At 49.4% G+C, this 22,592-nt stretch overlaps 1 protein-coding gene across 1 annotated transcript in view; it reads left to right on the top strand.

Moving 5' to 3' along the window:
* The window catches only part of LOC120372032 (IgGFc-binding protein-like), a 93,859-nt gene that overhangs the window by 44,310 nt on the left and 26,957 nt on the right, over nucleotides 1-22,592 (top strand). The window contains exons 47-62 of the mRNA XM_039488715.1: nucleotides 133-241; nucleotides 790-881; nucleotides 1,561-1,737; nucleotides 1,972-2,174; nucleotides 3,146-3,290; nucleotides 13,992-14,039; nucleotides 14,262-14,348; nucleotides 14,640-14,690; nucleotides 15,947-16,194; nucleotides 16,536-16,713; nucleotides 18,950-19,058; nucleotides 19,625-19,716; nucleotides 20,385-20,561; nucleotides 20,796-20,998; nucleotides 22,017-22,161; nucleotides 22,379-22,426. Of these exons, the coding sequence (XP_039344649.1) occupies nucleotides 133-241; nucleotides 790-881; nucleotides 1,561-1,737; nucleotides 1,972-2,174; nucleotides 3,146-3,290; nucleotides 13,992-14,039; nucleotides 14,262-14,348; nucleotides 14,640-14,690; nucleotides 15,947-16,194; nucleotides 16,536-16,713; nucleotides 18,950-19,058; nucleotides 19,625-19,716; nucleotides 20,385-20,561; nucleotides 20,796-20,998; nucleotides 22,017-22,161; nucleotides 22,379-22,426 (2,112 nt within the window). The remainder of the gene's footprint in view (nucleotides 1-132; nucleotides 242-789; nucleotides 882-1,560; nucleotides 1,738-1,971; nucleotides 2,175-3,145; nucleotides 3,291-13,991; nucleotides 14,040-14,261; nucleotides 14,349-14,639; nucleotides 14,691-15,946; nucleotides 16,195-16,535; nucleotides 16,714-18,949; nucleotides 19,059-19,624; nucleotides 19,717-20,384; nucleotides 20,562-20,795; nucleotides 20,999-22,016; nucleotides 22,162-22,378; nucleotides 22,427-22,592) is intronic.

Here is a 22,592-nt window from a genome sequence, read left to right as displayed (position 1 = left end):
CTCTTTCCTGCAGAGGGCACTCGTGCACATACACGCTAGCCAGTTCCTTAAAATATCTTGGACAACCACACGCTAATGTGCATTCTGTAGTTGTGAATTTCAAGTATTCTGCAAGTCTTTCATTTTTTATAGGTAATTACAATGGTGATGCAAAGGATGACAACATAAAGCCTAATGGCAGCACTGCAGGAGATTCCACTGAGCTTGGAGACAGCTGGCTAGTGGCAGAGAATAACACCATGTATGTACAGAGGGGAGCTAATCAGGTGGTCTTTGCTACAAAAGCTCAGCCACAGGGCGCCCATCCATGACTCCACCACCTAGTCTCCTGCTAGGGCTGAGCACAACTCCCATCCTGTCCAGTACACCCAGGAACCCCCTCTCCAGTTGACCATAAGGAGTGAGGGAGTGAGTGGCTGGCCTGCTACCATCTGTCTTCAGGCTCTGCTGTCTCCCAATCCAGGAAGACCTGCTGGTGGGTGGGAGGTCACCTGCTGTCCCCGTCAGGAGCCAGACAGATTCACTGGTTCCTGCAGCAGCTTGTCCCACCCCTAATTCAACTCCATCTGAGCTGTGGAGCACCCCACAGTGGTCAGTGCAGGAGTGGGAGCCCCCTCCTGTGTTGTGGGAGTGGGGGCAGAACTCAGCCTGTCAGGGAGCCTGGATTCCGCTCGGTGGCTGTAATAAAATGGTGCCTGCTGTGCAGACGTGGCATCGTCCTTTGCAGTTCTGGCCCGGGGAGATAAAGAAACAAACATCAAAAGATTTTCTTTCCCTTGCCTTGCCCAGATGCTCCCCTCAGCCAGTACCAGACTGTGACCCCCTGCTGGAGAGTGAAGCGAGGAAGAACACAGCCTGTGGCATCATCACCGACCCCGCAGGTACTATGGCAGTGGCTTAGTCCTGGGCAAACGGATTGACGTCACTCCAAATTACAGCATGCACGTGCCTCCACCTGGACCCTGCTCCCTGGGGCCCACAGCGCTGAGTCCCCCTTGAAATGTGTACAGCCCCCAATACTAAAAGCCGCACTAGAAACCCCAGGGGTTGCGCTGAGTTACCTGCTCAGACTGGATCGTGCATTGAGATGGCACCAGGATGTGAAGATTATTTGGGAATTGCACTTTGAGGGCCTAGTTCTGCAGCTCCTGCCTGCCCAGAGCGTCCGTTGACTTGCACTCTGCTGCAGCAGAGACATAATGCAGCATTCCCCCCCTTTATTACAGGGGTCTCTCAAGTGGTTTAGGCACTCCCTCCTCCGGAGACAGTAACTAGCAGGGTGTTGCTAGCTGTAAATCAAGAACAAATGTATCCACTTTCAGTTACGTTGTACTCACCCTGTAAATGGAAGAGACAGGCCTAAGCCAAACAGAGCCAAATCTCATCAGTGTTTGGGTGTCTTCAGCTCCAGGTTTTGGTCTGGCTGAATATAGAAACCTACTCAGCCTACACCGGCCCAGGAGCACTGACACCTTGCCATGACGGGGGATGGTTAGTGGTGAAGCTCAGCTTCTTCCATCTTCTCTTTCTGTGATTCTGTTTCTTTCTTGACTTACGTAGGTATCTTCAAGGACTGCCACGCCACAGTAGCTCCAGAGAATTTCTTGGAAAACTGTGTTTACGACATGTGTCAGACTGAGGGACAGACAGTGTCCCTATGCAATGGGCTGCAGGCATATGCAGAGTCGTGCACAAATGCTGGGATCTGCAGAGAATGGAGAAATAATACTTTCTGCCGTGAGTGTTGTAATTTATAACTGTTGATTTCTGCAATTCAACTTTTTTAATGCAAGAATTTCTTAAAAAATAGAGCGTCCTGTATTTCCTGATGGCATGGACTTTCCTCTTCCGCAGTGCTTTGAAGGTGGTCTAACAAGCCATTGCTGTCCTGGAACAAACAGGGGAAATTTCAAGAGAATTGCTTTGGGATCTTTTCCTTTCAGTGATCTGGGTTTTTCTTATCCCTTGCAGCAATCTCCTGTCCAGCAGGAAGCCAGTACGAGAGCTGTGGGAGCAGGTGTCCTTCCACCTGCGTGACTCCCTCTGCATTTAGCCCTTGCAGCTCCTTACCAGTGGAAGGCTGTTTCTGTAAGGAAGGCTACGTTCTGAGTGGAGACACCTGTGTGCCGGAGAGCAGCTGCGGTTGTGTGGATGGAAACAACCACTATCATCAGGCAAGTTACTCTGAGCACCTAGAAACAGAAACAACAATCCCAGATTCTTTCAGTGTCATTGTAACTGATCATAATTAATGAACAGAGACTAACTTCATCTGGGCTCAGGTCAGTGGGCTGGATGGATCTAATTTTCATGTAAATATTAACCATTCCTAGCTCTTCGCAAGAGCAGATCTCAAAGTGCTTTACCAAGGAGGTTGGTATCATTATCTCCAGTTTACAGAGGGGGAAACTGTGGCACTGAGCAGTCAGGTGGCTTGCATAAGCTCCTCCAGCAGGCCAGTGCTGAGAATAGAACACAGGTCTCACGTGTCCCAGTCCCGGACACCTCCTCCTGGGCACAGTGTCTCGCTGGGCAAGGAGCTCATAGCATGGAGAGCATCAAAGGCATTTAACTGTTCCCAACTCCTTTGATTATCCACTAGGGCGGTAGTTTTCACACTTTTTTTTTTTGGTGAGCCAGTTGAAGAAAATTGATGATGCCCATGAGGCAATGGAGCTGAGGAAGAGAGATTTGGGATGTGGGAGGGGCTCAGCGCTGAGGCGGAGGGTTGCAGCACGGGATTGGGGCACGGGCTTACCTCCGGCGGCTCCCGGTGAGCAGCGCAGCCGGGGTGCAGAGGAAGGCTTCATGCCTGTCATGGCACCATGGACCGCGATGCACCCCAGAAGCAGCCAGCAGTATGTCTGGCTCATAGGCAGAGGCATGGAAGTGGCTCCGTGTGGTTCTCACCTGCAGAAGCCTCCCACCCCCGCTCCCATAGCTTCCGGGGGCACTGCGCAGTGTTGGAATAGGTAGGGAGTAGCCTGCCTTAGCCAGGAAGCACCGCCGATGGGACCCAGTGCCTGACATTCCGCGACCCAGCACATGGTCATGCCCCTCAGTATGAAAACCACTGCACTAGGGTGACACTACTCGATAGACTTTATACTATTATATATTCAAGTGCTTCTCCTTTCTCCAACAGCTGGGTGAAAACTGGTTCACCCACGACGCCTGCACCGAGCGCTGCACCTGCAACAGCAAAAACAACATCACGTGCACAGGCTGGGAGTGTGGAGCGCAGGAGATATGCAGTGTTCAGGATGGGGAGCTGGGTTGTCACCCCTTTGGTGAGTTCTCCCTGGAAAAGGTGCCATGTGTGAGTTCAGTAATTAAGTGTTTCTGGTCCAGAAGGGCTTTTTCCCGATACCTTATCTCTTATGCGATCTCACAGGAAGGAGCTGATGGCTGATTCTTGCCGGTGCTGAGAGACATTCAAAGGCAAATCCCCTCTCTTGCAGTCACTGAGCTCCCTCTCCTGCAGTGGGAGTGGAGCTGGCGTAGATCCTTGCAGGGTCACTGGAGTTTATTCACTGATAGGGAATGCAGAATCAAGCCCCAAATCACTCAGTGCTACAAATGAAAAAATTGAACTCCAAGGGGTTGATTTAGGAAAATACTGATGTGGGGGGTAGGGGAGAGACAAATTAAAAAATACTAAGAGTCTCTAAACTGCTCCTGCAAAGTCCTCGCACACAGAGTAAACACAGGTCATCTGCACTGTGCAGAGAACCTGCAGCTCACTCCATGCATCTGATGAAGTGGGTTTTAGCCCATGAAAGCTTATGCCCAAATAAATTTGTTAGTCTGTAAGGTGCCACAAAGACTCCTTGAAGGTTAGATATTTAGGATGTTATTCGGCCATACTACTCCTGAGATCACTGTACATTTCTCATTATAATTAATTTCTTTGTAGGTTTTGCCATAGATTTGTTGGGAGTTGCACTAGTTTATGTCAGGATGGATTTGGTCCTTGATGCAGAATCTAAAGTTTTGAAGTGGGTTGACAATACATTGAAAATATTCATTGGAACATTGCTGCCAGCTGAAATTGGTGATGAAGAAACCTGATTACATATGTGTCTCTGCAAATAACACAATAAATAATGACTTTTCTTTTCAGAGAGTGACTGGGAGTGTCCTTTCAACTGCTCATTCGATGACAACTTCTGTGAATGGAGACAGTCCACCTCTGATGATTTTGACTGGAGACGCATCTCCATGACACCTCCCTGTGGAAATTTATCATGTGGCAAGTGTTTTCTCGATACGCTGTAACTGATACCTATTGAGGAGAATGTGCACGTGGTCTGACTGTTCCCTGCTACCCTTTTATTCACAGATGGCTATTACATATCCACCGACAGCCGATATGCCCACCCAGAGGAGAACGGCCAGCTAATAAGCCCTCAGTGCACTACCGGCCAGACTGCGTGTTTCCGATTCCGATACCACATAGCAGGAGTAGCAGAGGATGGGGCACTGAAGGTGTACCTGGTTCAGGAAGGGGACAGCAAACCCCTTCTGCTGTGGCTAACGACTGGAAACAAGGGAGACAACTGGCTTTTAGCAGAAGTGGATTTGCACATTTCTGGTAGATTTCAGGTGATTATACAACCAAAAAACATCCTTGGTGTTATCTTTGTGATTACTGAGGTAAGAAAGGTCCCTGAGTCTAAGTCGGAGAGAGGTGCTGGCCAGGAATTGACATTGGAAACCTGTGATGTTTATATGTGTTATACCACATTTGGGAATGCAAGAATTGATAGACCTGTCATTAGACTGGCAGGGAACCCACAGCCCAGTGGAAGTCCAAAAAATTACACAAGCTTATGGATCCAGAGAAAAGAAAAAGCTCTTTGCACTTCCACACAGCACTCTTTAAAATCAGCTTTTCAGCCTGCAGCCCGACTTTCCTCATATTGCAAAGCACTCTGACTCCCTAAGTCCCTGTCTCAATACACACTGCCAGAAAAGCTCCCAATGCCTTTGACAAAGTGCCAGATATTAGAGCCACTCCCTCCAGCAGAGCCCAGCCTGACAATGTCTGCAGTGAGGACAGAGAGCTGTGGCACTGTCTGTGGTCAGAGAGAGAATGTTAACTCTTTCATGGCCAGTACTGAATGGTATGTGTACACCCGTCACAATGTCACAGAACAAAATTAGGATATTTTAAAAAATTCTGAAACTGCATTGTAGATATATGGTAATCAACTTACAATTGCCCTGCCCAAGGCAGGAAAGAAGCGCGTGTCCTTATTGATCTGAAATCAAGGTAATGCCAGTGGTGCAATTCTGTGAGACTTAATATAACAAGATGTTGTTTCACTCTTCCTGCAGGTTGTGTTGGAAGGTGTGACTGGCACGGACAATCGAACGTGGGTCTCTGTGGATGACGTGTCCCTGGATCCTGGTTGCTGTTTGGGTATATGTCATATGCTCTGTGTTACTAGAATCACATTTCTCACACATGGTCATTTGCAGTCTAATAAAAACCTATCCAAGGGTTATCCTATGCCACTTTTCATAGAACAGAATGACCAGCCTCTCAATGTAAATTTCTTTGTATCTTTTTCCAGGAGAAGCCCCGATTACTCCAAGTCCAACTACAGTAGGCACCAGTCCATCAGGTAACGTGGATCTCTCAGTGCTTTCTCAATCTCCTTGACATTTCCTGGTGGGCTGTGAACTTGGTGGCTGCTTTCAGATGAGGGTTCAGATAACGTAATATTTGGGATGCGGAATGAAGGGTCCATTTTGAAGAAGAGTCCACAGTTTTCCCCATGTATGTTACTGAACCTCACGCTGGGTTCTTGGTTCTCACTAACCAACGCTGTGATCATCTCTTGTTAGAGTCTACAACAGTGCAAGAAACAACCCCTGCTTCGGAGACCTCTTCACCTCACACAATAAGCACCACAGCAGAAGAAAGTACCACAGGTAAAGCTGCTAGGAGACTGTTGCTGAGAATAAACCCTTCTCTTTGCTCACAGCCTAGTACTTGGGGGTGGGGGGAGGGGGTAGAAACACATTCAATATGTTGATTGTGAGGAATTGTTAGAGCTGTTGCTGTTTTGATATATGCCATGTGCTCTGTGTTTATAGAATCACATTTCTCAGACGCGATGAATTCCAGTCTCATAGAAAACTGTACTAGAGTTTTCCTATTCTATTCTTCACAGAACACAATGACCAACCTCTTAATGTTATTTCCTTTGTATATTTTGCCAGGAAAATCCCCGACCACTGCAAGTCCAACTACAGTAGAGCCCTGTCAGACAGGTAACGTGAGTTCCTCCATATTGGACAAATCTCCTTCCCATTCACATGTGGGGTGAGAAATTGGTGCCAGAATGCAGATTAGGTGTAGACCAGTATAACCATTTGAAAACTCCACAATCCCGTTTTAGGAAGGCCAGTCCAACTGGAATGCAGACCAGTCCCTCGGGTAGTGTTATTCCATCGGTGCTACCCAAATCCTTTCCCCCTTACACATGGTAAAGCAACTGGTAGCTCTAGCCAGGTGTGGAACTAGTCCAGGTTTGTTTGAGCTTTTGAGTCTTGCTGGAGGACAACCTGGGGCCAGCCCTAGTGTTTGGGGTCAGACCGGACAGAGCAAACTCTTGCAAACTCTTCTCAGGGGCATTTAATCACATCTTATGGGCTTCCATTAACTACGTCCCTTCCGGGTTTGGCTCCAACTTAGAACCAAAGCCGTAGTGTTGGAGCTGGGACTAGGGGATGCAGCCTATACAAAGAGTGCTCTTTTTAAAAATGATTGCTTGGTTCTGGGTTCTGCATTTCTAAGTAATACAGGTTGAAAAATCCATAACGTATTTCCAGAGAGTTGCACGCAACCACAATGCAATTGTCAGTTTCATGTGTGTTCAGAGATCACACTGCTGGGTATGGAATAGGAACGTGAACAGTGTACGGATTAGAATAATCACTGTCTTGGTTGTAAAGGAAGTGGTCTCTTCTGGCAAAAGCAGGATACAGGGAGTCAAGTTATCTTGTTAGTTTACCTTGGGACGCCACTGACTTGCAGTAGAGCCTTGGGTTCGTCCCTTAGATACTCAAGTGGTGAAATGGGTTGCTTTACATGGGAGCTTCCTCTCTGGAGTCTGCACAAACAGAAAGGAACATGACCTGCCAGTGATCACTCCCGGCTTCTTCCCAAGCCCCACTCCCCCTGTGAGAGCAGGGTTCAGATCTTGTCTCTGATCACAAGGGAAAATGAGTTTGGAAGGTCTCAGCCTAGTTTCCACATCACCAGTTCAAGACCCAGATCAGAGAGGATGACTTCCCTGAGTTTCCAGGGAGCCTCGCAGATGACTTCCAGTTACAGCACGATGGCATTTAGGGATGGGGCAGCTGTCCTGGCTCCTCCCCACTCTGTGCCCGGTTGATGCTGTTCCTGTTAGCTCTCAAGTGACGTGAGCAGGAAGCGCGCACCAACGTGAAGTGCTTGGTGGAGCGCAAGTGACAGCGCTGCAGTAACGGGGTAGGGATTTGCATGGGATTACTCCACATTTCTTCCTTTTAAGGCCGTGCCACCTGCAGTGCCTCAGGGGACCCGCATTACTACACGTTTGACGGCAGAGTTCACCATTTCATGGGAAACTGCACTTACACCCTCTCCAAAGTCTGCAACGACTCCAGGGGGCTTCCACCCTTTGACGTGTCCACCACCAATGAGCACAGGGGCTCCAATACCAAAGTTTCCTATGTAAAGGCAGTGCACGTGGATGTCTATGGAAGTCAGATTTCCTTGCTGAAGAACAGGAAAGTGAATGTAAGTGACGTGTTATTTAAAAGGAGAATTTTAATCATCTGACAGCCTTCAACTGAGACCTGCAGAAATTGAGACATTTGATTGGCTGTATAGGTCTCCTGGTGGGTTTCTGTTTCCTCATTGGTTGGGTGGCTTCTTAGAATTAGGCTTCCACTGAGAATACTCAGGATTGGCAGTTGAAACTTGCTTTCTGTGAACATTCTGTCATATTTCCTCCAAATTCCCAGTGTGAGTGAGAACAGTCCTGCCAGGGAACTAGTTGGCTAGCCAATTTGTGGGCGTGTCACTGGGAATTATGGGGGTACTTAGTCATGACCAGATTTTCCCAACGTGTTGTACAGGTGAATGGCACCAGAAGGAACCTGCCTGTGGTGATTGAAAACAAGATCAAGGTCCAGATCAGCGGGGGCTATGTGCTCTTGGAAACTGATTTCGGACTCTGGGTCAGATTTGACGGCAATCACTATGTGGAGGTCTCAGTTTCCAGCTGTTACAAAGGGCAGCTCTGTGGTCTGTGTGGTGAGTATCCCTGCTCTTGAGAACCTTCAAGTCATATGATCTGGAGCTTTTCAATTAATCATGAAGTTTGGGGATTGGTTGGGTTTTTTGTACGGTGTTATGTTTATCCCAGAGTAAGCTAGTCTGTCTTGTATGGGCTGCGATTTAGGGTATTGGAGAAAAGGAACCATTATTGTTTGGGTACCTGGCAATCGTAACATACAAGAACTCTGGTTACCCAGAAGTTAACTAGAGTGTCAGAAATGACAACTGCAGATGTCATTTTTAATAGGAGAGGAATCTCACATTCAAAACGACAGTCTAAATAGTATCCCAGTTCTGCCCTGGATGCCTCTGGTCAACGTCCCCTCATATCTTTTTTCTCTCACTTGCATCGCAGTGTGTCTGTCTCTCTGATTGGGACTATCCGGCCTAATCTATGCTTTTCATTTCTTTAAACTTGGAAACGACAATAAAACTTTAAGGCCGTTCTTGTGGCTAAGGAGAGATTTCCAAGTCACTGTATACCAGCTGTCCTGAGCTATTCTGTTCTGCTGTCTTGTTCCTTGGACTCGCAGATCCATACTGTCTCAGCACTGTCGTAGTTACAGACCGAGCACAGGCAATGGCTCCTCTGATCACCGAGCCTTCTTTTTAGAGCTGCTTTTTGTTGTCCAGCTGAAGTGGAGGTGGGTCTGCTGCAAGACAAAGCATTAGGAAATATTCCCTAGGGAACAATGCTGAAGTAGCCGAGGAGATGGACTAGATAACCCAGTGTACGTCCTTTTCACGTCTAATCACCACAATTATTTGACATTCTTTGTCAAGCGCAACCAAGTGTTGGGTGCTGTGCAGCAGGGAAACCACAGCGAGCCCTTGAGAGTCCATCAAGACAGAATAGAGCAGATGCCAGACACAGGTCAGAGGCATGTGTTTGATGCATGTAAGAGACTCAGTTCTGACCCAGTGACACAGCAAAAGAGACTCCAGCTTTTATCGCACGTGGGTGACGAGGGAGAAACTCCCCTCTGGAGCGAGCAGAGACCAGTTAGATTGCCAGCAGAGAAGCCTGGCAATAGTTGAACCTCAGCAGGTTCAACAGGGATGTATCAGGGCATCTGCCCTTTGAGCGCCCCCTTCTGGCTGTGCGCACTCCCCTCTGGGGTTCGTTTCAAAACAAGAAACAGTGCAAAGCTCTGGCTCTTCTACCACACCCGGGGCTCTCCTTCTGTGCCCGTCTGCTCCTGGTGAAGCTGCCACTCCCAGCCCTTCCCAGCTGGAGCTCAGCCTTCTGGCTTTGGCTTCCTTCTCCTGTCAGCCTCTCCGTGTTCTGAGGGAGAAGGCACCATATGTACTGCCCTCCTCGGCAGAGCTCCCCCCACTTGGCTGGGAGAGAGAGGAATCCTGTCCCGCCCGGCACTACAGGGCTACCGGGCCCGGGCCCTTATGGGGTAGTGTCCTGGGTTTTCCCATCCAACTACTCATTCCCTTGCGACCGCTTCCTCTCTTCTGGCGTCGGCCATTTCCTTTGTCTTTGTTCCTTGCAGTATTCCTTGAACGGGGTCTTCTGGCTGCCTCTAGGCTTAAAGGGCCAGTGTACTCCGTTACGTGGAATACCCATCCAGCAGCCCAGATGCTTATTGGACGCTCATCCACATTTCTCTGGGATGAAAATGGGGCTATGAAACTTGGAGTGCTAGAGTTTAAGCCAGAAGGGACAAATTACGTCATCTACTCTCACCTCTTGTAGGTCAGGGGCCACCAACACACCCAGCCACCTGCACATTACACCCAACACCTGGAATTACATTGCAAGAGCAGGTTGTGTTGTGAGGTGTCTGGTTCTCCCTGGATCTGGATGGACTGGAAGTTCCCCGTAGGATGACATTCCTTTGAGTATTTTCCTATTTCCAGACTGTTATCCACATGGCTTTTAAGGTTCAGAAATGATGGAGTTTGAGTGTAAGGATGCAGGTTAGTTCTCATTGTATTGTAACCTGTTCACCCAAGTCACCATGTGATGTGACACAATCAGAAAACCAAACCATTTCCTCCAAAAACATAGACCGCTACCATTTAATCTAAAGTAGAATCTTCATTAGCTGTTAACAGCACAGCATCTGAGACACGTAGGGAGCAATTTTTACTCTTTCCTGCAGAGGGCACATGTGCACATAGCCACTTCGTTAAAATAACTTGGACAACCACACGCTAATGTGCATTCTGTAGTTGTGAATTTCAAGTATTCTGCAAGTTTTTCATTTTTTATAGGTAATTACAATGGTGATGCAAAGGATGACAACATAAAGCCGAATGGCAGCACTGCAGGAGATTCCACTGAGCTTGGAGACAGCTGGCTAGTGGCAGAGAATAACACCATGTATGTACAGAGAGGAGCTAATCAGTTGATCTTTGCTACAAAAGCTCTAGGAAAGCCTGCTGCATACTCAGTCACAGGGCGCCCATCCATGACTCTACCACCTAGTCTCCTGCTAGGGCTGAGCACAACTCCCATCCTGTCCAGTACACCCAGGAACCCCCTCTCCAGTTGACCATAAGGAGTGAGGGAGTGAGTGGCTGGCCTGCTACCATCTGTCTTCAGGCTCTGCTGTCTCCCAATCCAGGAAGACCTGCTGGTGGGTGGGAGGTCACCTGCTGTCCCCGTCAGGAGCCAGATAGATTCACTGGTTCCTGCAGCAGCTTGTCCCACCCCTAATTCAACTCCATCTGAGCTGTGGAGCACCCCACAGTGGCCAGTGCAGGAGTGGGAGCCCCCTCCTGTGTTGCGGGAGTGGGAGCAGAACTCAGCCTGTCAGGGAGCCTGGATTCCGCTCGGTGGCTGTAATAAAATGGTGCCTGCTGTGCAGACGTGGCATCGTCCTTTGCAGTTCTGGCCCGGGGAGATAAAGAAACAAACATCAAAAGATTTTCTTTCCCTTGCCTTGCCCAGATGCTCCCCTCAGCCAGTACCAGACTGTGACCCCCTGCTGGACAGTGAAGCGAGGAAGAACACAGCCTGTGGCATCATCACCGACCCCGCAGGTACTATGGCAGTGGCTTAGTCCTGGGCAAACGGATTGAAGTCACTCCAAATTACAGCATGCACGTGCCTCCACCTGGACCCTGCTCCCTGGGGCCCACAGCGCTGAGTCCCCCTTGAAATGTGTACAGCCCCCAATACTAAAAGCCGCACTAGAAACCCCAGGGGTTGCGCTGAGTTACCTGCTCAGACTGGATCGTGCATTGAGATGGCACCAGGATGTGAAGATTATTTGGGAATTGCACTTTGAGGGCCTAGTTCTGCAGCTCCTGCCTGCACAGAGCTGCAGCAGAGACATAGTGCAGTGGTCCCCATTCCCCCGCTTTATTACAGGGGTCTCTCAAGTGCTCTAGGCACTCCCTCCTCCGGAGACAGTAACCAGCAGGGTGTTGCTAGCTGTAAATCAAGAACAAGTGTATCCACTTTGAGTTACGTTGTACTCACCCTGTAAATGGAAGAGACAGGCCTAAGCCAAACAGAGCCAAATCTCATCAGTGTTTGGGTGTCTTCAGCTCCAGGTTTTGGTCTGGCTGAATATAGAAACCTACTCAGCCTACACCGGCCCAGGAGCACTGACACCTTGCCATGACGGGGGATGGTTAGTGGTGAAGCTTGGCTTCTTCCATCTTCTCTTTCTGTGATTCTGTTTCTTTCTTGACTTACGTAGGTATCTTCAAGGACTGCCACGCCACAGTAGCTCCAGAGAATTTCTTGGAAAACTGTGTTTACGACATGTGTCAGACTGAGGGACAGACAGTGTCCCTATGCAATGGGCTGCAGGCATATGCAGAGTCGTGCACAAATGCTGGGATCTGCAGAGAATGGAGAAATAATACTTTCTGCCGTGAGTGTTGTAATTTATAACTGTTGATTTCTGCAATTCAACTTTTTTAATGCAAGAATTTCTTAAAAAATAGAGCGTCCTGTATTTCCTGATGGCATGGACTTTCCCCTTCCGCAGTGCTTTGAAGGTGGTCTAACAAGCCATTGCTGTCCTGAAACAAACAAGGGAAGTTTCAAGAGAATTGCTTTGGGATCTTTTCCTTTCAGTGATCTGGGTTTTTCTTATCCCTTGCAGCAATCTCCTGTCCAGCAGGAAGCCAGTACGAGCTGTGGAGCAGGTGTCCTTCCACCTGCGTGACTCCCTCTGCATTTAGCCCTTGCAGCTCCTTACCAGTGGAAGGCTGTTTCTGTAAGGAAGGCTACGTTCTGAGTGGAGACACCTGTGTGCCGGAGAGCAGCTGTGGTTGTGTGGATGGAAACAACCACTATCATCAGGCAAGTTACCCTGAGCACCTAGAAACAGAAACAACAATCCCAGATTCTTTCAGTGTCATTGTAACTGATCATAATTAATGAACAGAGACGAACTTCATCTGGGCTCAGGTCAGTGGGCTGTGTGGATCTAATTTTCATGTAAATATTAACCATTCCTAGCTCTTCGCAAGAGCAGATCTCAAAGCGCTTAACCAAGGAGGTGGGTATCATTATGCCCAGTTTACAGAGGGGGAAACTGAGGCACTGAGCAGTCAGGTGGCTTGCATAAGCTCCTCCAGCAGGCCAGTGCTGAGAATAGAACACAGGTCTCACCTGTCGCGGTCCCGGACACCTCCTCCTGGGCCACAGTGTCTCGCTGGGGAAGGAGCTCGTAGCATGGAGAGCATCAAAGGCATTTAACCGTTCCCAACTCCTTTGATTATCCACTAGGGTGGTAGTTTTCACACTTTATTTTTTGGTGAGCCAGTTGAAGAAAATTGTTGATGCCCACGAGGCAATGGAGCTGGGGATGAGAGATTTGGGGTGTGGGAGGGGCTCAGGGCTGGGGCAGGGGGTTGCGGCGCGGGGTTGGGGCACGGGCTTAACTCCGGCGGCTCCCAGTGAGCAGCGCAGCCGGGTGCAGAGGAAGGCTTCATGCCTGTCATGGCACCATGGACCGCGCTGCACCCCAGAAGCGGCCAGCAGCACGTCTGTCTCATACATGGAGGCATGGCAGCGGTTCTACGTGGCTCTCACCCACAGAACCCTCCCGCCCTCGCTCCCCCAGCTTCCGGGGGCACTGCACAGTGTCAGAATAGGTAGGGACTAGCCTGCCTCCGCCAGGCAGCACCGCCTACGGGACTTTTAACAGCCCGGGGGGCAGTACTGACCAGAGCCGCCACGACCCAGTGCCTGACATTCTGCGACCCAGTTCAGAGTCCCGACCCACAGTTTCAAAACCACTGCACTAGGGTGACACTACTCGATAGACTTCATACTGTACTATTATATATTCAAGTGCTTCTCCTTTCTCCAACAGCTGGGTGAAAACTGGTTCACACACGACGCCTGCACCGAGCGCTGCACCTGCAACAGCAAAAACAACATCACGTGCACAGGCTGGGAGTGTGGAGCGCAGGAGATATGCAGTGTTCAGGATGGGGAGCTGGGTTGTCACCCCATTGGTGAGTTCTCCCTGAGAAAAGGTGCCATGTGTGAGTTCAGCAATTAAGTGTTTCTGGTCCAGAAGGGCTTTCTCCAGATACCTTGTTCTTTATGCGATCTCACAGGAAGGAGCTGATGGCTGATTCTATCCAACCTATCCAAGGGTTATCCTATGGCACTTTTCATAGAACAGAATGACCAGCCTCTCAACGTAAATTTCTTTGTATCTTTTTCCAGGAGCCCCGATTACTTCAAGTCCAACTACAGTAGGCACCCGTCCATCAGGTAACGTGGATCTCTCAGTGCTTTCTCAATCTCCTTGACATTTCCTGGTGGCTGTGAACTTGGTGGCTGCTTTCAGATGAGGGTTCAGATAACGTAACATTTGGGATGCAGAATGAAGGGTCCATTTTGAAGAAGAGGCCACAGTTCTCCCCATGTATGTTACTGAACCTCACGCTGGGTTCTTGGTTCTCACTAACCAACGCTGTGATCATCTCTTGTTAGAGTCTACAACAGTGCAAGATACAACCCCTGCTTCGGAGACCTCTTCGCCCCACACAATAAGCACCACAGCAGAAGAAAGTACCACAGGTAAAGCTGCTAGGAGACTGTTGCTGAGAATAAACCCTTCTCTTTGCTCACAGCCTAGTACTTGGGGGTGGGGGGAGGGGGTAGAGACACATTCAATCTGTTGATTGTGAGGAATTCTTAGAGCTGTTGCTGTTTTGATATATGCCATGTGCTCTGTGTTTCTAGAACCACATTTCTCAGACGCGATGAATTCCAGTCTCACAGAAAACTGCACTAGAGTTTTCCTATTCTATTCTTCACAGAACACAATGACCAACCTCTTAATGTTATTTCCTTTGTATATTTTGCCAGGAAAATCCCCGACCACTGCAATTCCAACTACAGTAGAGCCCTGTCAGACAGGTAACGTGAGTTCCTCCATATTGGACAAATCTCCTGCCCATTCACATGTGGGGTGAGAAATTGGTGCCAGAATGCAGATTAGGTGTAGACCAGTTGAAAACTCCACAATCCCGTTTTAGGAAGGCCAGTCCAACTGGAATGCAGACCAGCCCCTCGGGTAGTGTTATTCCATCGGTGCTACCCAAATCCTTTCCCCCTTACACATGGTAAAGCAACTGGTAGCTCTAGCCAGGTGTGGAACTAGTCCAGGTTTGTTTGAGCTTTTGAGTCTTGCTGGAGGACAACCTGGGGCCAGCCCTAGTGTTTGGGGTCAGACCGGACAGTGCAAACTCTTGCAAACTCTTCTCAGGGGCATTTAATCACATCTTATGCGCTTCCATTAACTACGTCCCTTCCGGGTTTGGCTCCAACTTAGAACCAAAGCCGTAGTGTTGGAGCTGGGACTAGGGGATGCAGCCTATACAAAGAGTGCTCTTTTTAGAAATGATTGCTTGGTTCTGGGTTCTGCATTTCTAAGTAATACAGGTTGAAAAATCCATAACGTATTTCCAGAGCGTTGCACACAACCACAATGCAATTGTCAGTTTCGTGTGTGTTCAGAGATCACACTGCTGGGTATGGAATAGGAATGTGAACTGCGTACGGATTAGAATAATCACTGTCTTGGTTGTAAAGGAAGTGGTCTCTTCTGGCAAAAGCAGGATACAGGGAGTCAAGTTATCTTGTTAGTTTACCTTGAGACGCCACTGACTTGCAGTAGAGCCTTGGGTTCGTCCCTTAGCTACTCAAGTGGTGAAATGGGTTGCTTTACATGGGAGCTTCCTCTCTGGAGTCTGCACAAACAGAAAGGAACATGACCTGCCAGTGATCACTCCCGGCTTATTCCCAAGCCCCACTCCCCCTGTGAGAGCAGGGTTCAGATCTTGTCTCTGATCACAAGGGAAAATGAGTTTGGAAGGTCTCAGCCTAGTTTCCACATCACCAGTTCAAGACCCAGATCAGAGAGGATGACTTCCCTGAGTTTCCAGGGAGCCTCACAGATGACTTCCAGTTACAGCACGATGGCATTTAGGGATGGGGCAGCTGTCCTGGCTCCTCCCCACTCTGTGCCCGGTTGATGCTGTTCCTGTTAGCTCTCAAGTGGCGTGAGCAGGAAGCGCGCACCAACGTGAAGTGCTTGGTGGAGCGCAAGCGACAGCGCTGCAGTAACGGGGTAGGGATTTGCATGGGATTACTCCACATTTCTTCCTTTTAAGGCCGTGCCACCTGCAGTGCCTCAGGGGACCCGCATTACTACACGTTTGACGGCAGAGTTCACCATTTCATGGGAAACTGCACTTACACCCTCTCCAAAGTCTGCAACGACTCCAGGGGGCTTCCACCCTTTGACGTGTCCACCACCAATGAGCACAGGGGCTCCAATACCAAAGTTTCCTATGTAAAGGCAGTGCACGTGGATGTCTATGGAAGTCAGATTTCCTTGCTGAAGAACAGGAAAGTGAATGTAAGTGACGTGTTATTTAAAAGGAGAATTTTAATAATCTGACAGCCTTCAACTGAGACCTGCAGAAATTGAGACATTTGATTGGCTGTATAGGTCTCCTGGTGGGTTTCTGTTTCCTCATTGGTTGGGTGGCTTCTTAGAATTAGGCTTCCACTGAGAATACTCAGCATTGGCAGTTGAAACTTGCTTTCTGTGAACATTCTGTCATATTTCCTCCCAATTCCCAGTGTGAGTGAGAACAGTCCTGCCAGGGAACTAGTTGGCTAGCCAATTTGTGGGCGTGTCACTGGGAATTATGGGGGTACTTAGTCATGATCAGATTTTCCCAACGTGTTGTACAGGTGAATGGCACCAGAAGGAACCTGCCTGTGGTGATTGAAAACAAGATCAAGGTCCAGATCAGCGGGGGCTATGTGCTCTTGGAAACTGATTTCGGACTCTGGGTCAGATTTGACGGCAATCACTATGTGGAGGTCTCAGTTTCCAGCTGTTACAAGGGGCTGCTCTGTGGTCTGTGTGGTGAGTATCCCTGCTCTTGAGAACCTTCAAGTCATATGATCTGGAGCTTTTCAATTAATCATGAAGTTTGGGGATTGGTTGGGGTTTTTGTATGGTGTTATGTTTATCCCAGAGTAAGCTAGTCTGTCTTGTATGGGCTGCCATTTAGGGCATTGGAGAAAAGGAACCATTATTGTTTGGGTACCTGGCAGTCGTAACTTATAAGAACTCTGGTTACCCAGGAGTTAACTCGAGTGTCAGAAATGACAACTGCAGATGTCATTTTTAACAGGAGAGGAATCTCACATTCAAAACTACAGTCTAAATAGTATCCCAGTTCTGCCCTGGATGCCTCTGGTCAACGTCCCCTCATATCTTTTTTTCTCTCACTTGCATCGCAGTGTGTCTGTCTCTCTCTGATTGGGACTATCCGGCCTAATCTATGCTTTTCATTTCTTTAAACTTGGAAACAACAATAAAACTTTAAGGCCGTTCTTGTGGCTAAGGAGAGATTTCCAAGTCACCGTTTACCAGCTGTCCTGAGCTATTCTGTTCTGCTGTCTTGTTCCTTGGACTCGCAGATCCATACTGTCTCAGCACTGTCGTAGTTACAGACCGAGCACAGGCCATAGCTCCTCTGATCACCGAGCCTTCTTTTTAGAGCTGCTTTTTGTTGTCCAGCTGAAGTGGAGGTGGGTCTGCTGCAAGACAAAGCATTAGGAAATATCCCCTAGGGAACAATGCTGAAGTAGCCGAGGAGATGGACTAGATAACCCAGTGTACGTCCTTTTCACGTCTAATCACCACAATTATTTGACATTCTTTGTCAAGCGCAACCAAGTGTTGGGTGCTGTGCAGCAGGGAAACCACAGCGAGCCCTTGAGAGTCCATCAAGACAGAATAGAGCAGATGCCAGACACAGGTCAGAGGCATGTGTTTGATGCATGTAAGAGACCCAGTTCTGACCCAGTGACACAGCAAAAGAGACTCCAGCTTTTATCGCACGTGGGTGACGAGGGAGAAACTCCCCTCTGGAGCGAGCAGAGACCAGTTAGATTGCCAGCAGAGAAGCCTGGCAATAGTTGAACCTCAGCAGGTTCAACAGGGATGTATCAGGGCATCTGCCCTTTGAGCGCCCCCTTCTGGCTGTGCGCACTCCCCTCTGGGGTTCGTTTCAAAACAAGAAACAGTGCAAAGCTCTGGCTCTTCTACCACACCCGGGGCTCTCCTTCTGTGCCCGTCTGCTCCTGGTGAAGCTGCCACTCCCAGCCCTTCCCAGCTGGAGCTCAGCCTTCTGGCTTTGGCTTCCTTCTCCTGTCAGCCTCTCCGTGTTCTGAGGGAGAAGGCACCATATGTACTGCCCTCCTCGGCAGAGCTCCCCCCACTTGGCTGGGAGAGAGAGGAATCCTGCCCCGCCCGGCACTACAGGGCTACCGGGCTCGGGCCCTTATGGGGTAGTGTCCTGGGTTTTCCCATCCAACTACTCATTCCCTTGCGACCGCTTCCTCTCTTCTGGCGTAGGCCATTTCCTTTGTCTTTGTTCCTTGCAGTATTCCTGGAACGGAGTCTTCTGGCTGCCTCTAGGCTTAAAGGGCCAGTGTACCCCGTTACGTGGAATACCCATCCAGCAGCCCAGACGCTCATCCACTTTTCTCTGGGATGAAAATGGGGCTATGAAATTTGGAGTGCTAGAGTTTAAGCCAGAAGGGACAAACTACGTCATCTACTCTCACCTCTTGCAGGTCAGGGGCCACCAACACACCCAGCCACCTGCACATTACACCCAACACCTGGAATTAAATTGCAAGAGTAGGTTGTGTTGTGAGGTGTCTGGTTCTCCCTGGATCTGGATGGACTGGAAGTTCATTTCTTTGAGTATTTTCCTATTTCCAGACTGTTATCCACATGGCTTTTAAGGTTCAGAAATGATGGAGTTTGAGTGTAAGGATGCAGGTTAGTTCTCAATGTATTGTAACCTGTTCACCTGAGTCACCGTGTGATGTGACACAATCAGAAAACCAAACCATTTCCTCCAAAAACATAGACCGCTACCATTTAATCTAAAGTAGAATCTTCATCAGCTGTTAACAGCGCGGCATCTGAGACGCGTAGGGAGCAATTCTTACAGTTTCCTGCAGAGGGCACTCGTGCACATACACGCTAGCCACTTGGTTAAAATATCTTGGACAACCACACGCTAATGTGCATTCTGAAGTTGTGAATTTCAAGTATTCTGCAAGTTTTTCATTTTTTATAGGTAATTACAATGGTGATGCAAAGGATGACAACATAAAGCCGAATGGCAGCACTGCAGGAGATTCCACTGAGCTTGGAGACAGCTGGCTAGTGGCAGAGAATAACACCATGTATGTACAGAGGGGAGCTAATCAGGTGGTCTTTGCTACAAAAGCTCTAGGAAAGCCTGCTGCATACTCAGCCACAGGGCGCCAATCCATGACTCCACCACCTAGTCTCCTGCTAGGGCTGAGCACAACTCCCATCCTGTCCAGTACACCCAGGAACCCCCTCTCCAGTTGCCCATAAGCAAGGAGTGAGTGGCTGGCCTGCTACCATCTGTCTTCAGGCTCTGCTGTCTCCCAATCCAGGAAGACCTGCTGGTGGGTGGGAGGTCACCTGCTGTCCCCGTCAGGAGCCAGATAGATTCACTGGTTCCTGCAGCAGCTTGTCCCACCCCTAATTCAACTCCATCTGAGCTGTGGAGCACCCCACAGTGGCCAGTGCAGGAGTGGGAGCCCCCTCCTGTGTTGTGGGAGTGGGGGCAGAACTCAGCCTGTCAGGGAGCCTGGATTCCGCTCGGTGGCTGTAATAAAATGGTGCCTGCTGTGCAGACGTGGCATCGTCCTTTGCAGTTCTGGCCCGGGGAGATAAAGAAACAAACATCAAAAGATTTTCTTTCCCTTGCCTTGCCCAGATGCTCCCCTCAGCCAGTACCAGACTGTGACCCCCTGCTGGAGAGTGAAGCGAGGAAGAACACAGCCTGTGGCATCATCACCGACCCCGCAGGTACTATGGCAGTGGCTTAGTCCTGGGCAAACGGATTGAAGTCACTCCAAATGATTCCAGCATGCACGTGCCTCCACCTGGACCCTGCCCCCTGGGGCCCACAGCGCTGAGTCCCCCTTGAAATGTGTACAGCCCCCAATGCTAAAAGCTGCACTAGAAGCCCCAGGGGTTGCTCTGAGTTACCTGCTCAGACTGGATCGTGCATTGAGATGGCACCAGGATGTGAAGATTATTTGGGAATTGCACTTTGAGGGCCTAGTTCTGCAGCTCCTGCCTGCACAGAGCTGCAGCAGAGACATAGTGCAGTGGTCCCCATTCCCCCCCTTTATTACAGGGGTCTCTCAAGTGCTCTAGGCACTCCCTCCTCCGGAGACAGTAACCAGCAGGGTGTTGCTAGCTGTAAATCAAGAACAAGTGTATCCACTTTGAGTTACGTTGTACTCACCCTGTAAATGGAAGAGACAGGCCTAAGCCAAACAGAGCCAAATCTCATCAGTGTTTGGGTGTCTTCAGCTCCAGGTTTTGGTCTGGCTGAATATAGAAACCTACTCAGCCTACACCGGCCCAGGAGCACTGACACCTTGCCATGACGGGGGATGGTTAGTGGTGAAGCTTGGCTTCTTCCATCTTCTCTTTCTGTGATTCTGTTTCTTTCTTGACTTACGTAGGTATCTTCAAGGACTGCCACGCCACAGTAGCTCCAGAGAATTTCTTGGAAAACTGTGTTTACGACATGTGTCAGACTGAGGGACAGACAGTGTCCCTATGCAATGGGCTGCAGGCATATGCAGAGTCGTGCACAAATGCTGGGATCTGCAGAGAATGGAGAAATAATACTTTCTGCCGTGAGTGTTGTAATTTATAACTGTTGATTTCTGCAATTCAACTTTTTTAATGCAAGAATTTCTTAAAAAATAGAGCGTCCTGTATTTCCTGATGGCATGGACTTTCCCCTTCCGCAGTGCTTTGAAGGTGGTCTAACAAGCCATTGCTGTCCTGAAACAAACAAGGGAAGTTTCAAGAGAATTGCTTTGGGATCTTTTCCTTTCAGTGATCTGGGTTTTTCTTATCCCTTGCAGCAATCTCCTGTCCAGCAGGAAGCCAGTACGAGAGCTGTGGGAGCAGGTGTCCTTCCACCTGCGTGACTCCCTCTGCATTTAGCCCTTGCAGCTCCTTACCAGTGGAAGGCTGTTTCTGTAAGGAAGGCTACGTTCTGAGTGGAGACACCTGTGTGCCGGAGAGCAGCTGCGGTTGTGTGGATGGAAACAACCACTATCATCAGGCAAGTTACCCTGAGCACCTAGAAACAGAAACAACAATCCCAGATTCTTTCAGTGTCATTGTAACTGATCATAATTAATGAACAGAGACGAACTTCATCTGGGCTCAGGTCAGTGGGCTGTGTGGATCTAATTTTCATGTAAATATTAACCATTCCTAGCTCTTCGCAAGAGCAGATCTCAAAGCGCTTAACCAAGGAGGTGGGTATCATTATGCCCAGTTTACAGAGGGGGAAACTGAGGCACTGAGCAGTCAGGTGGCTTGCATAAGCTCCTCCAGCAGGCCAGTGCTGAGAATAGAACACAGGTCTCACCTGTCGCGGTCCCGGACACCTCCTCCTGGGCCACAGTGTCTCGCTGGGGAAGGAGCTCGTAGCATGGAGAGCGTCAAAGGCATTTAACCGTTCCCAACTCCTTTGATTATCCACTAGGGCGGTAGTTTTCACACTTTTTTTTTTGGTGAGCCAGTTGAAGAAAATTGTTGATGCCCACGAGGCAATGGAGCTGGGGATGAGAGATTTGGGGTGTGGGAGGGGCTCAGGGCTGGGGCAGGGGGTTGCGGCGCGGGGTTGGGGCACGGGCTTAACTCCGGCGGCTCCCAGTGAGCAGCGCAGCCGGGTGCAGAGGAAGGCTTCATGCCTGTCATGGCACCATGGACCGCGCTGCACCCCAGAAGCGGCCAGCAGCACGTCTGTCTCATACGTGGAGGCATGGCAGCGGTTCTACGTGGCTCTCACCCACAGAACCCTCCCGCCCTCGCTCCCCCAGCTTCCGGGGGCACTGTGCAGTGTCGGAATAGGTAGGGACTAGCCTGCCTCCGCCAGGCAGCACCGCCGACGGGACTTTTAACAGCCCGGGGGGCGGTACTGACCAGAGCCGCCACGACCCAGTGCCTGACATTCTGCGACCCAGTTCAGAGTCCCGACCCACAGTTTCAAAACCACTGCACTAGGGTGACACTACTCGATAGACTTCATACTGTACTATTATATATTCAAGTGCTTCTCCTTTCTCCAACAGCTGGGTGAAAACTGGTTCACACACGACGCCTGCACCGAGCGCTGCACCTGCAACAGCAAAAACAACATCACGTGCACAGGCTGGGAGTGTGGAGCGCAGGAGATATGCAGTGTTCAGGATGGGGAGCTGGGTTGTCACCCCATTGGTGAGTTCTCCCTGAGAAAAGGTGCCATGTGTGAGTTCAGCAATTAAGTGTTTCTGGTCCAGAAGGGCTTTCTCCAGATACCTTGTTCTTTATGCGATCTCACAGGAAGGAGCTGATGGCTGATTCTATCCAACCTATCCAAGGGTTATCCTATGGCACTTTTCATAGAACAGAATGACCAGCCTCTCAACGTAAATTTCTTTGTATCTTTTTCCAGGAGCCCCGATTACTTCAAGTCCAACTACAGTAGGCACCCGTCCATCAGGTAACGTGGATCTCTCAGTGCTTTCTCAATCTCCTTGACATTTCCTGGTGGCTGTGAACTTGGTGGCTGCTTTCAGATGAGGGTTCAGATAACGTAACATTTGGGATGCAGAATGAAGGGTCCATTTTGAAGAAGAGGCCACAGTTCTCCCCATGTATGTTACTGA

Source organism: Mauremys reevesii, linkage group 9 (assembly GCF_016161935.1).
Source record: "Mauremys reevesii isolate NIE-2019 linkage group 9, ASM1616193v1, whole genome shotgun sequence".
Classification (NCBI taxonomy): Eukaryota; Metazoa; Chordata; order Testudines; family Geoemydidae; genus Mauremys; species Mauremys reevesii.
The sequence above is the reverse complement of the archived record's forward strand: the minus strand, read 5'-3'. Positions and strand labels throughout refer to the sequence as shown.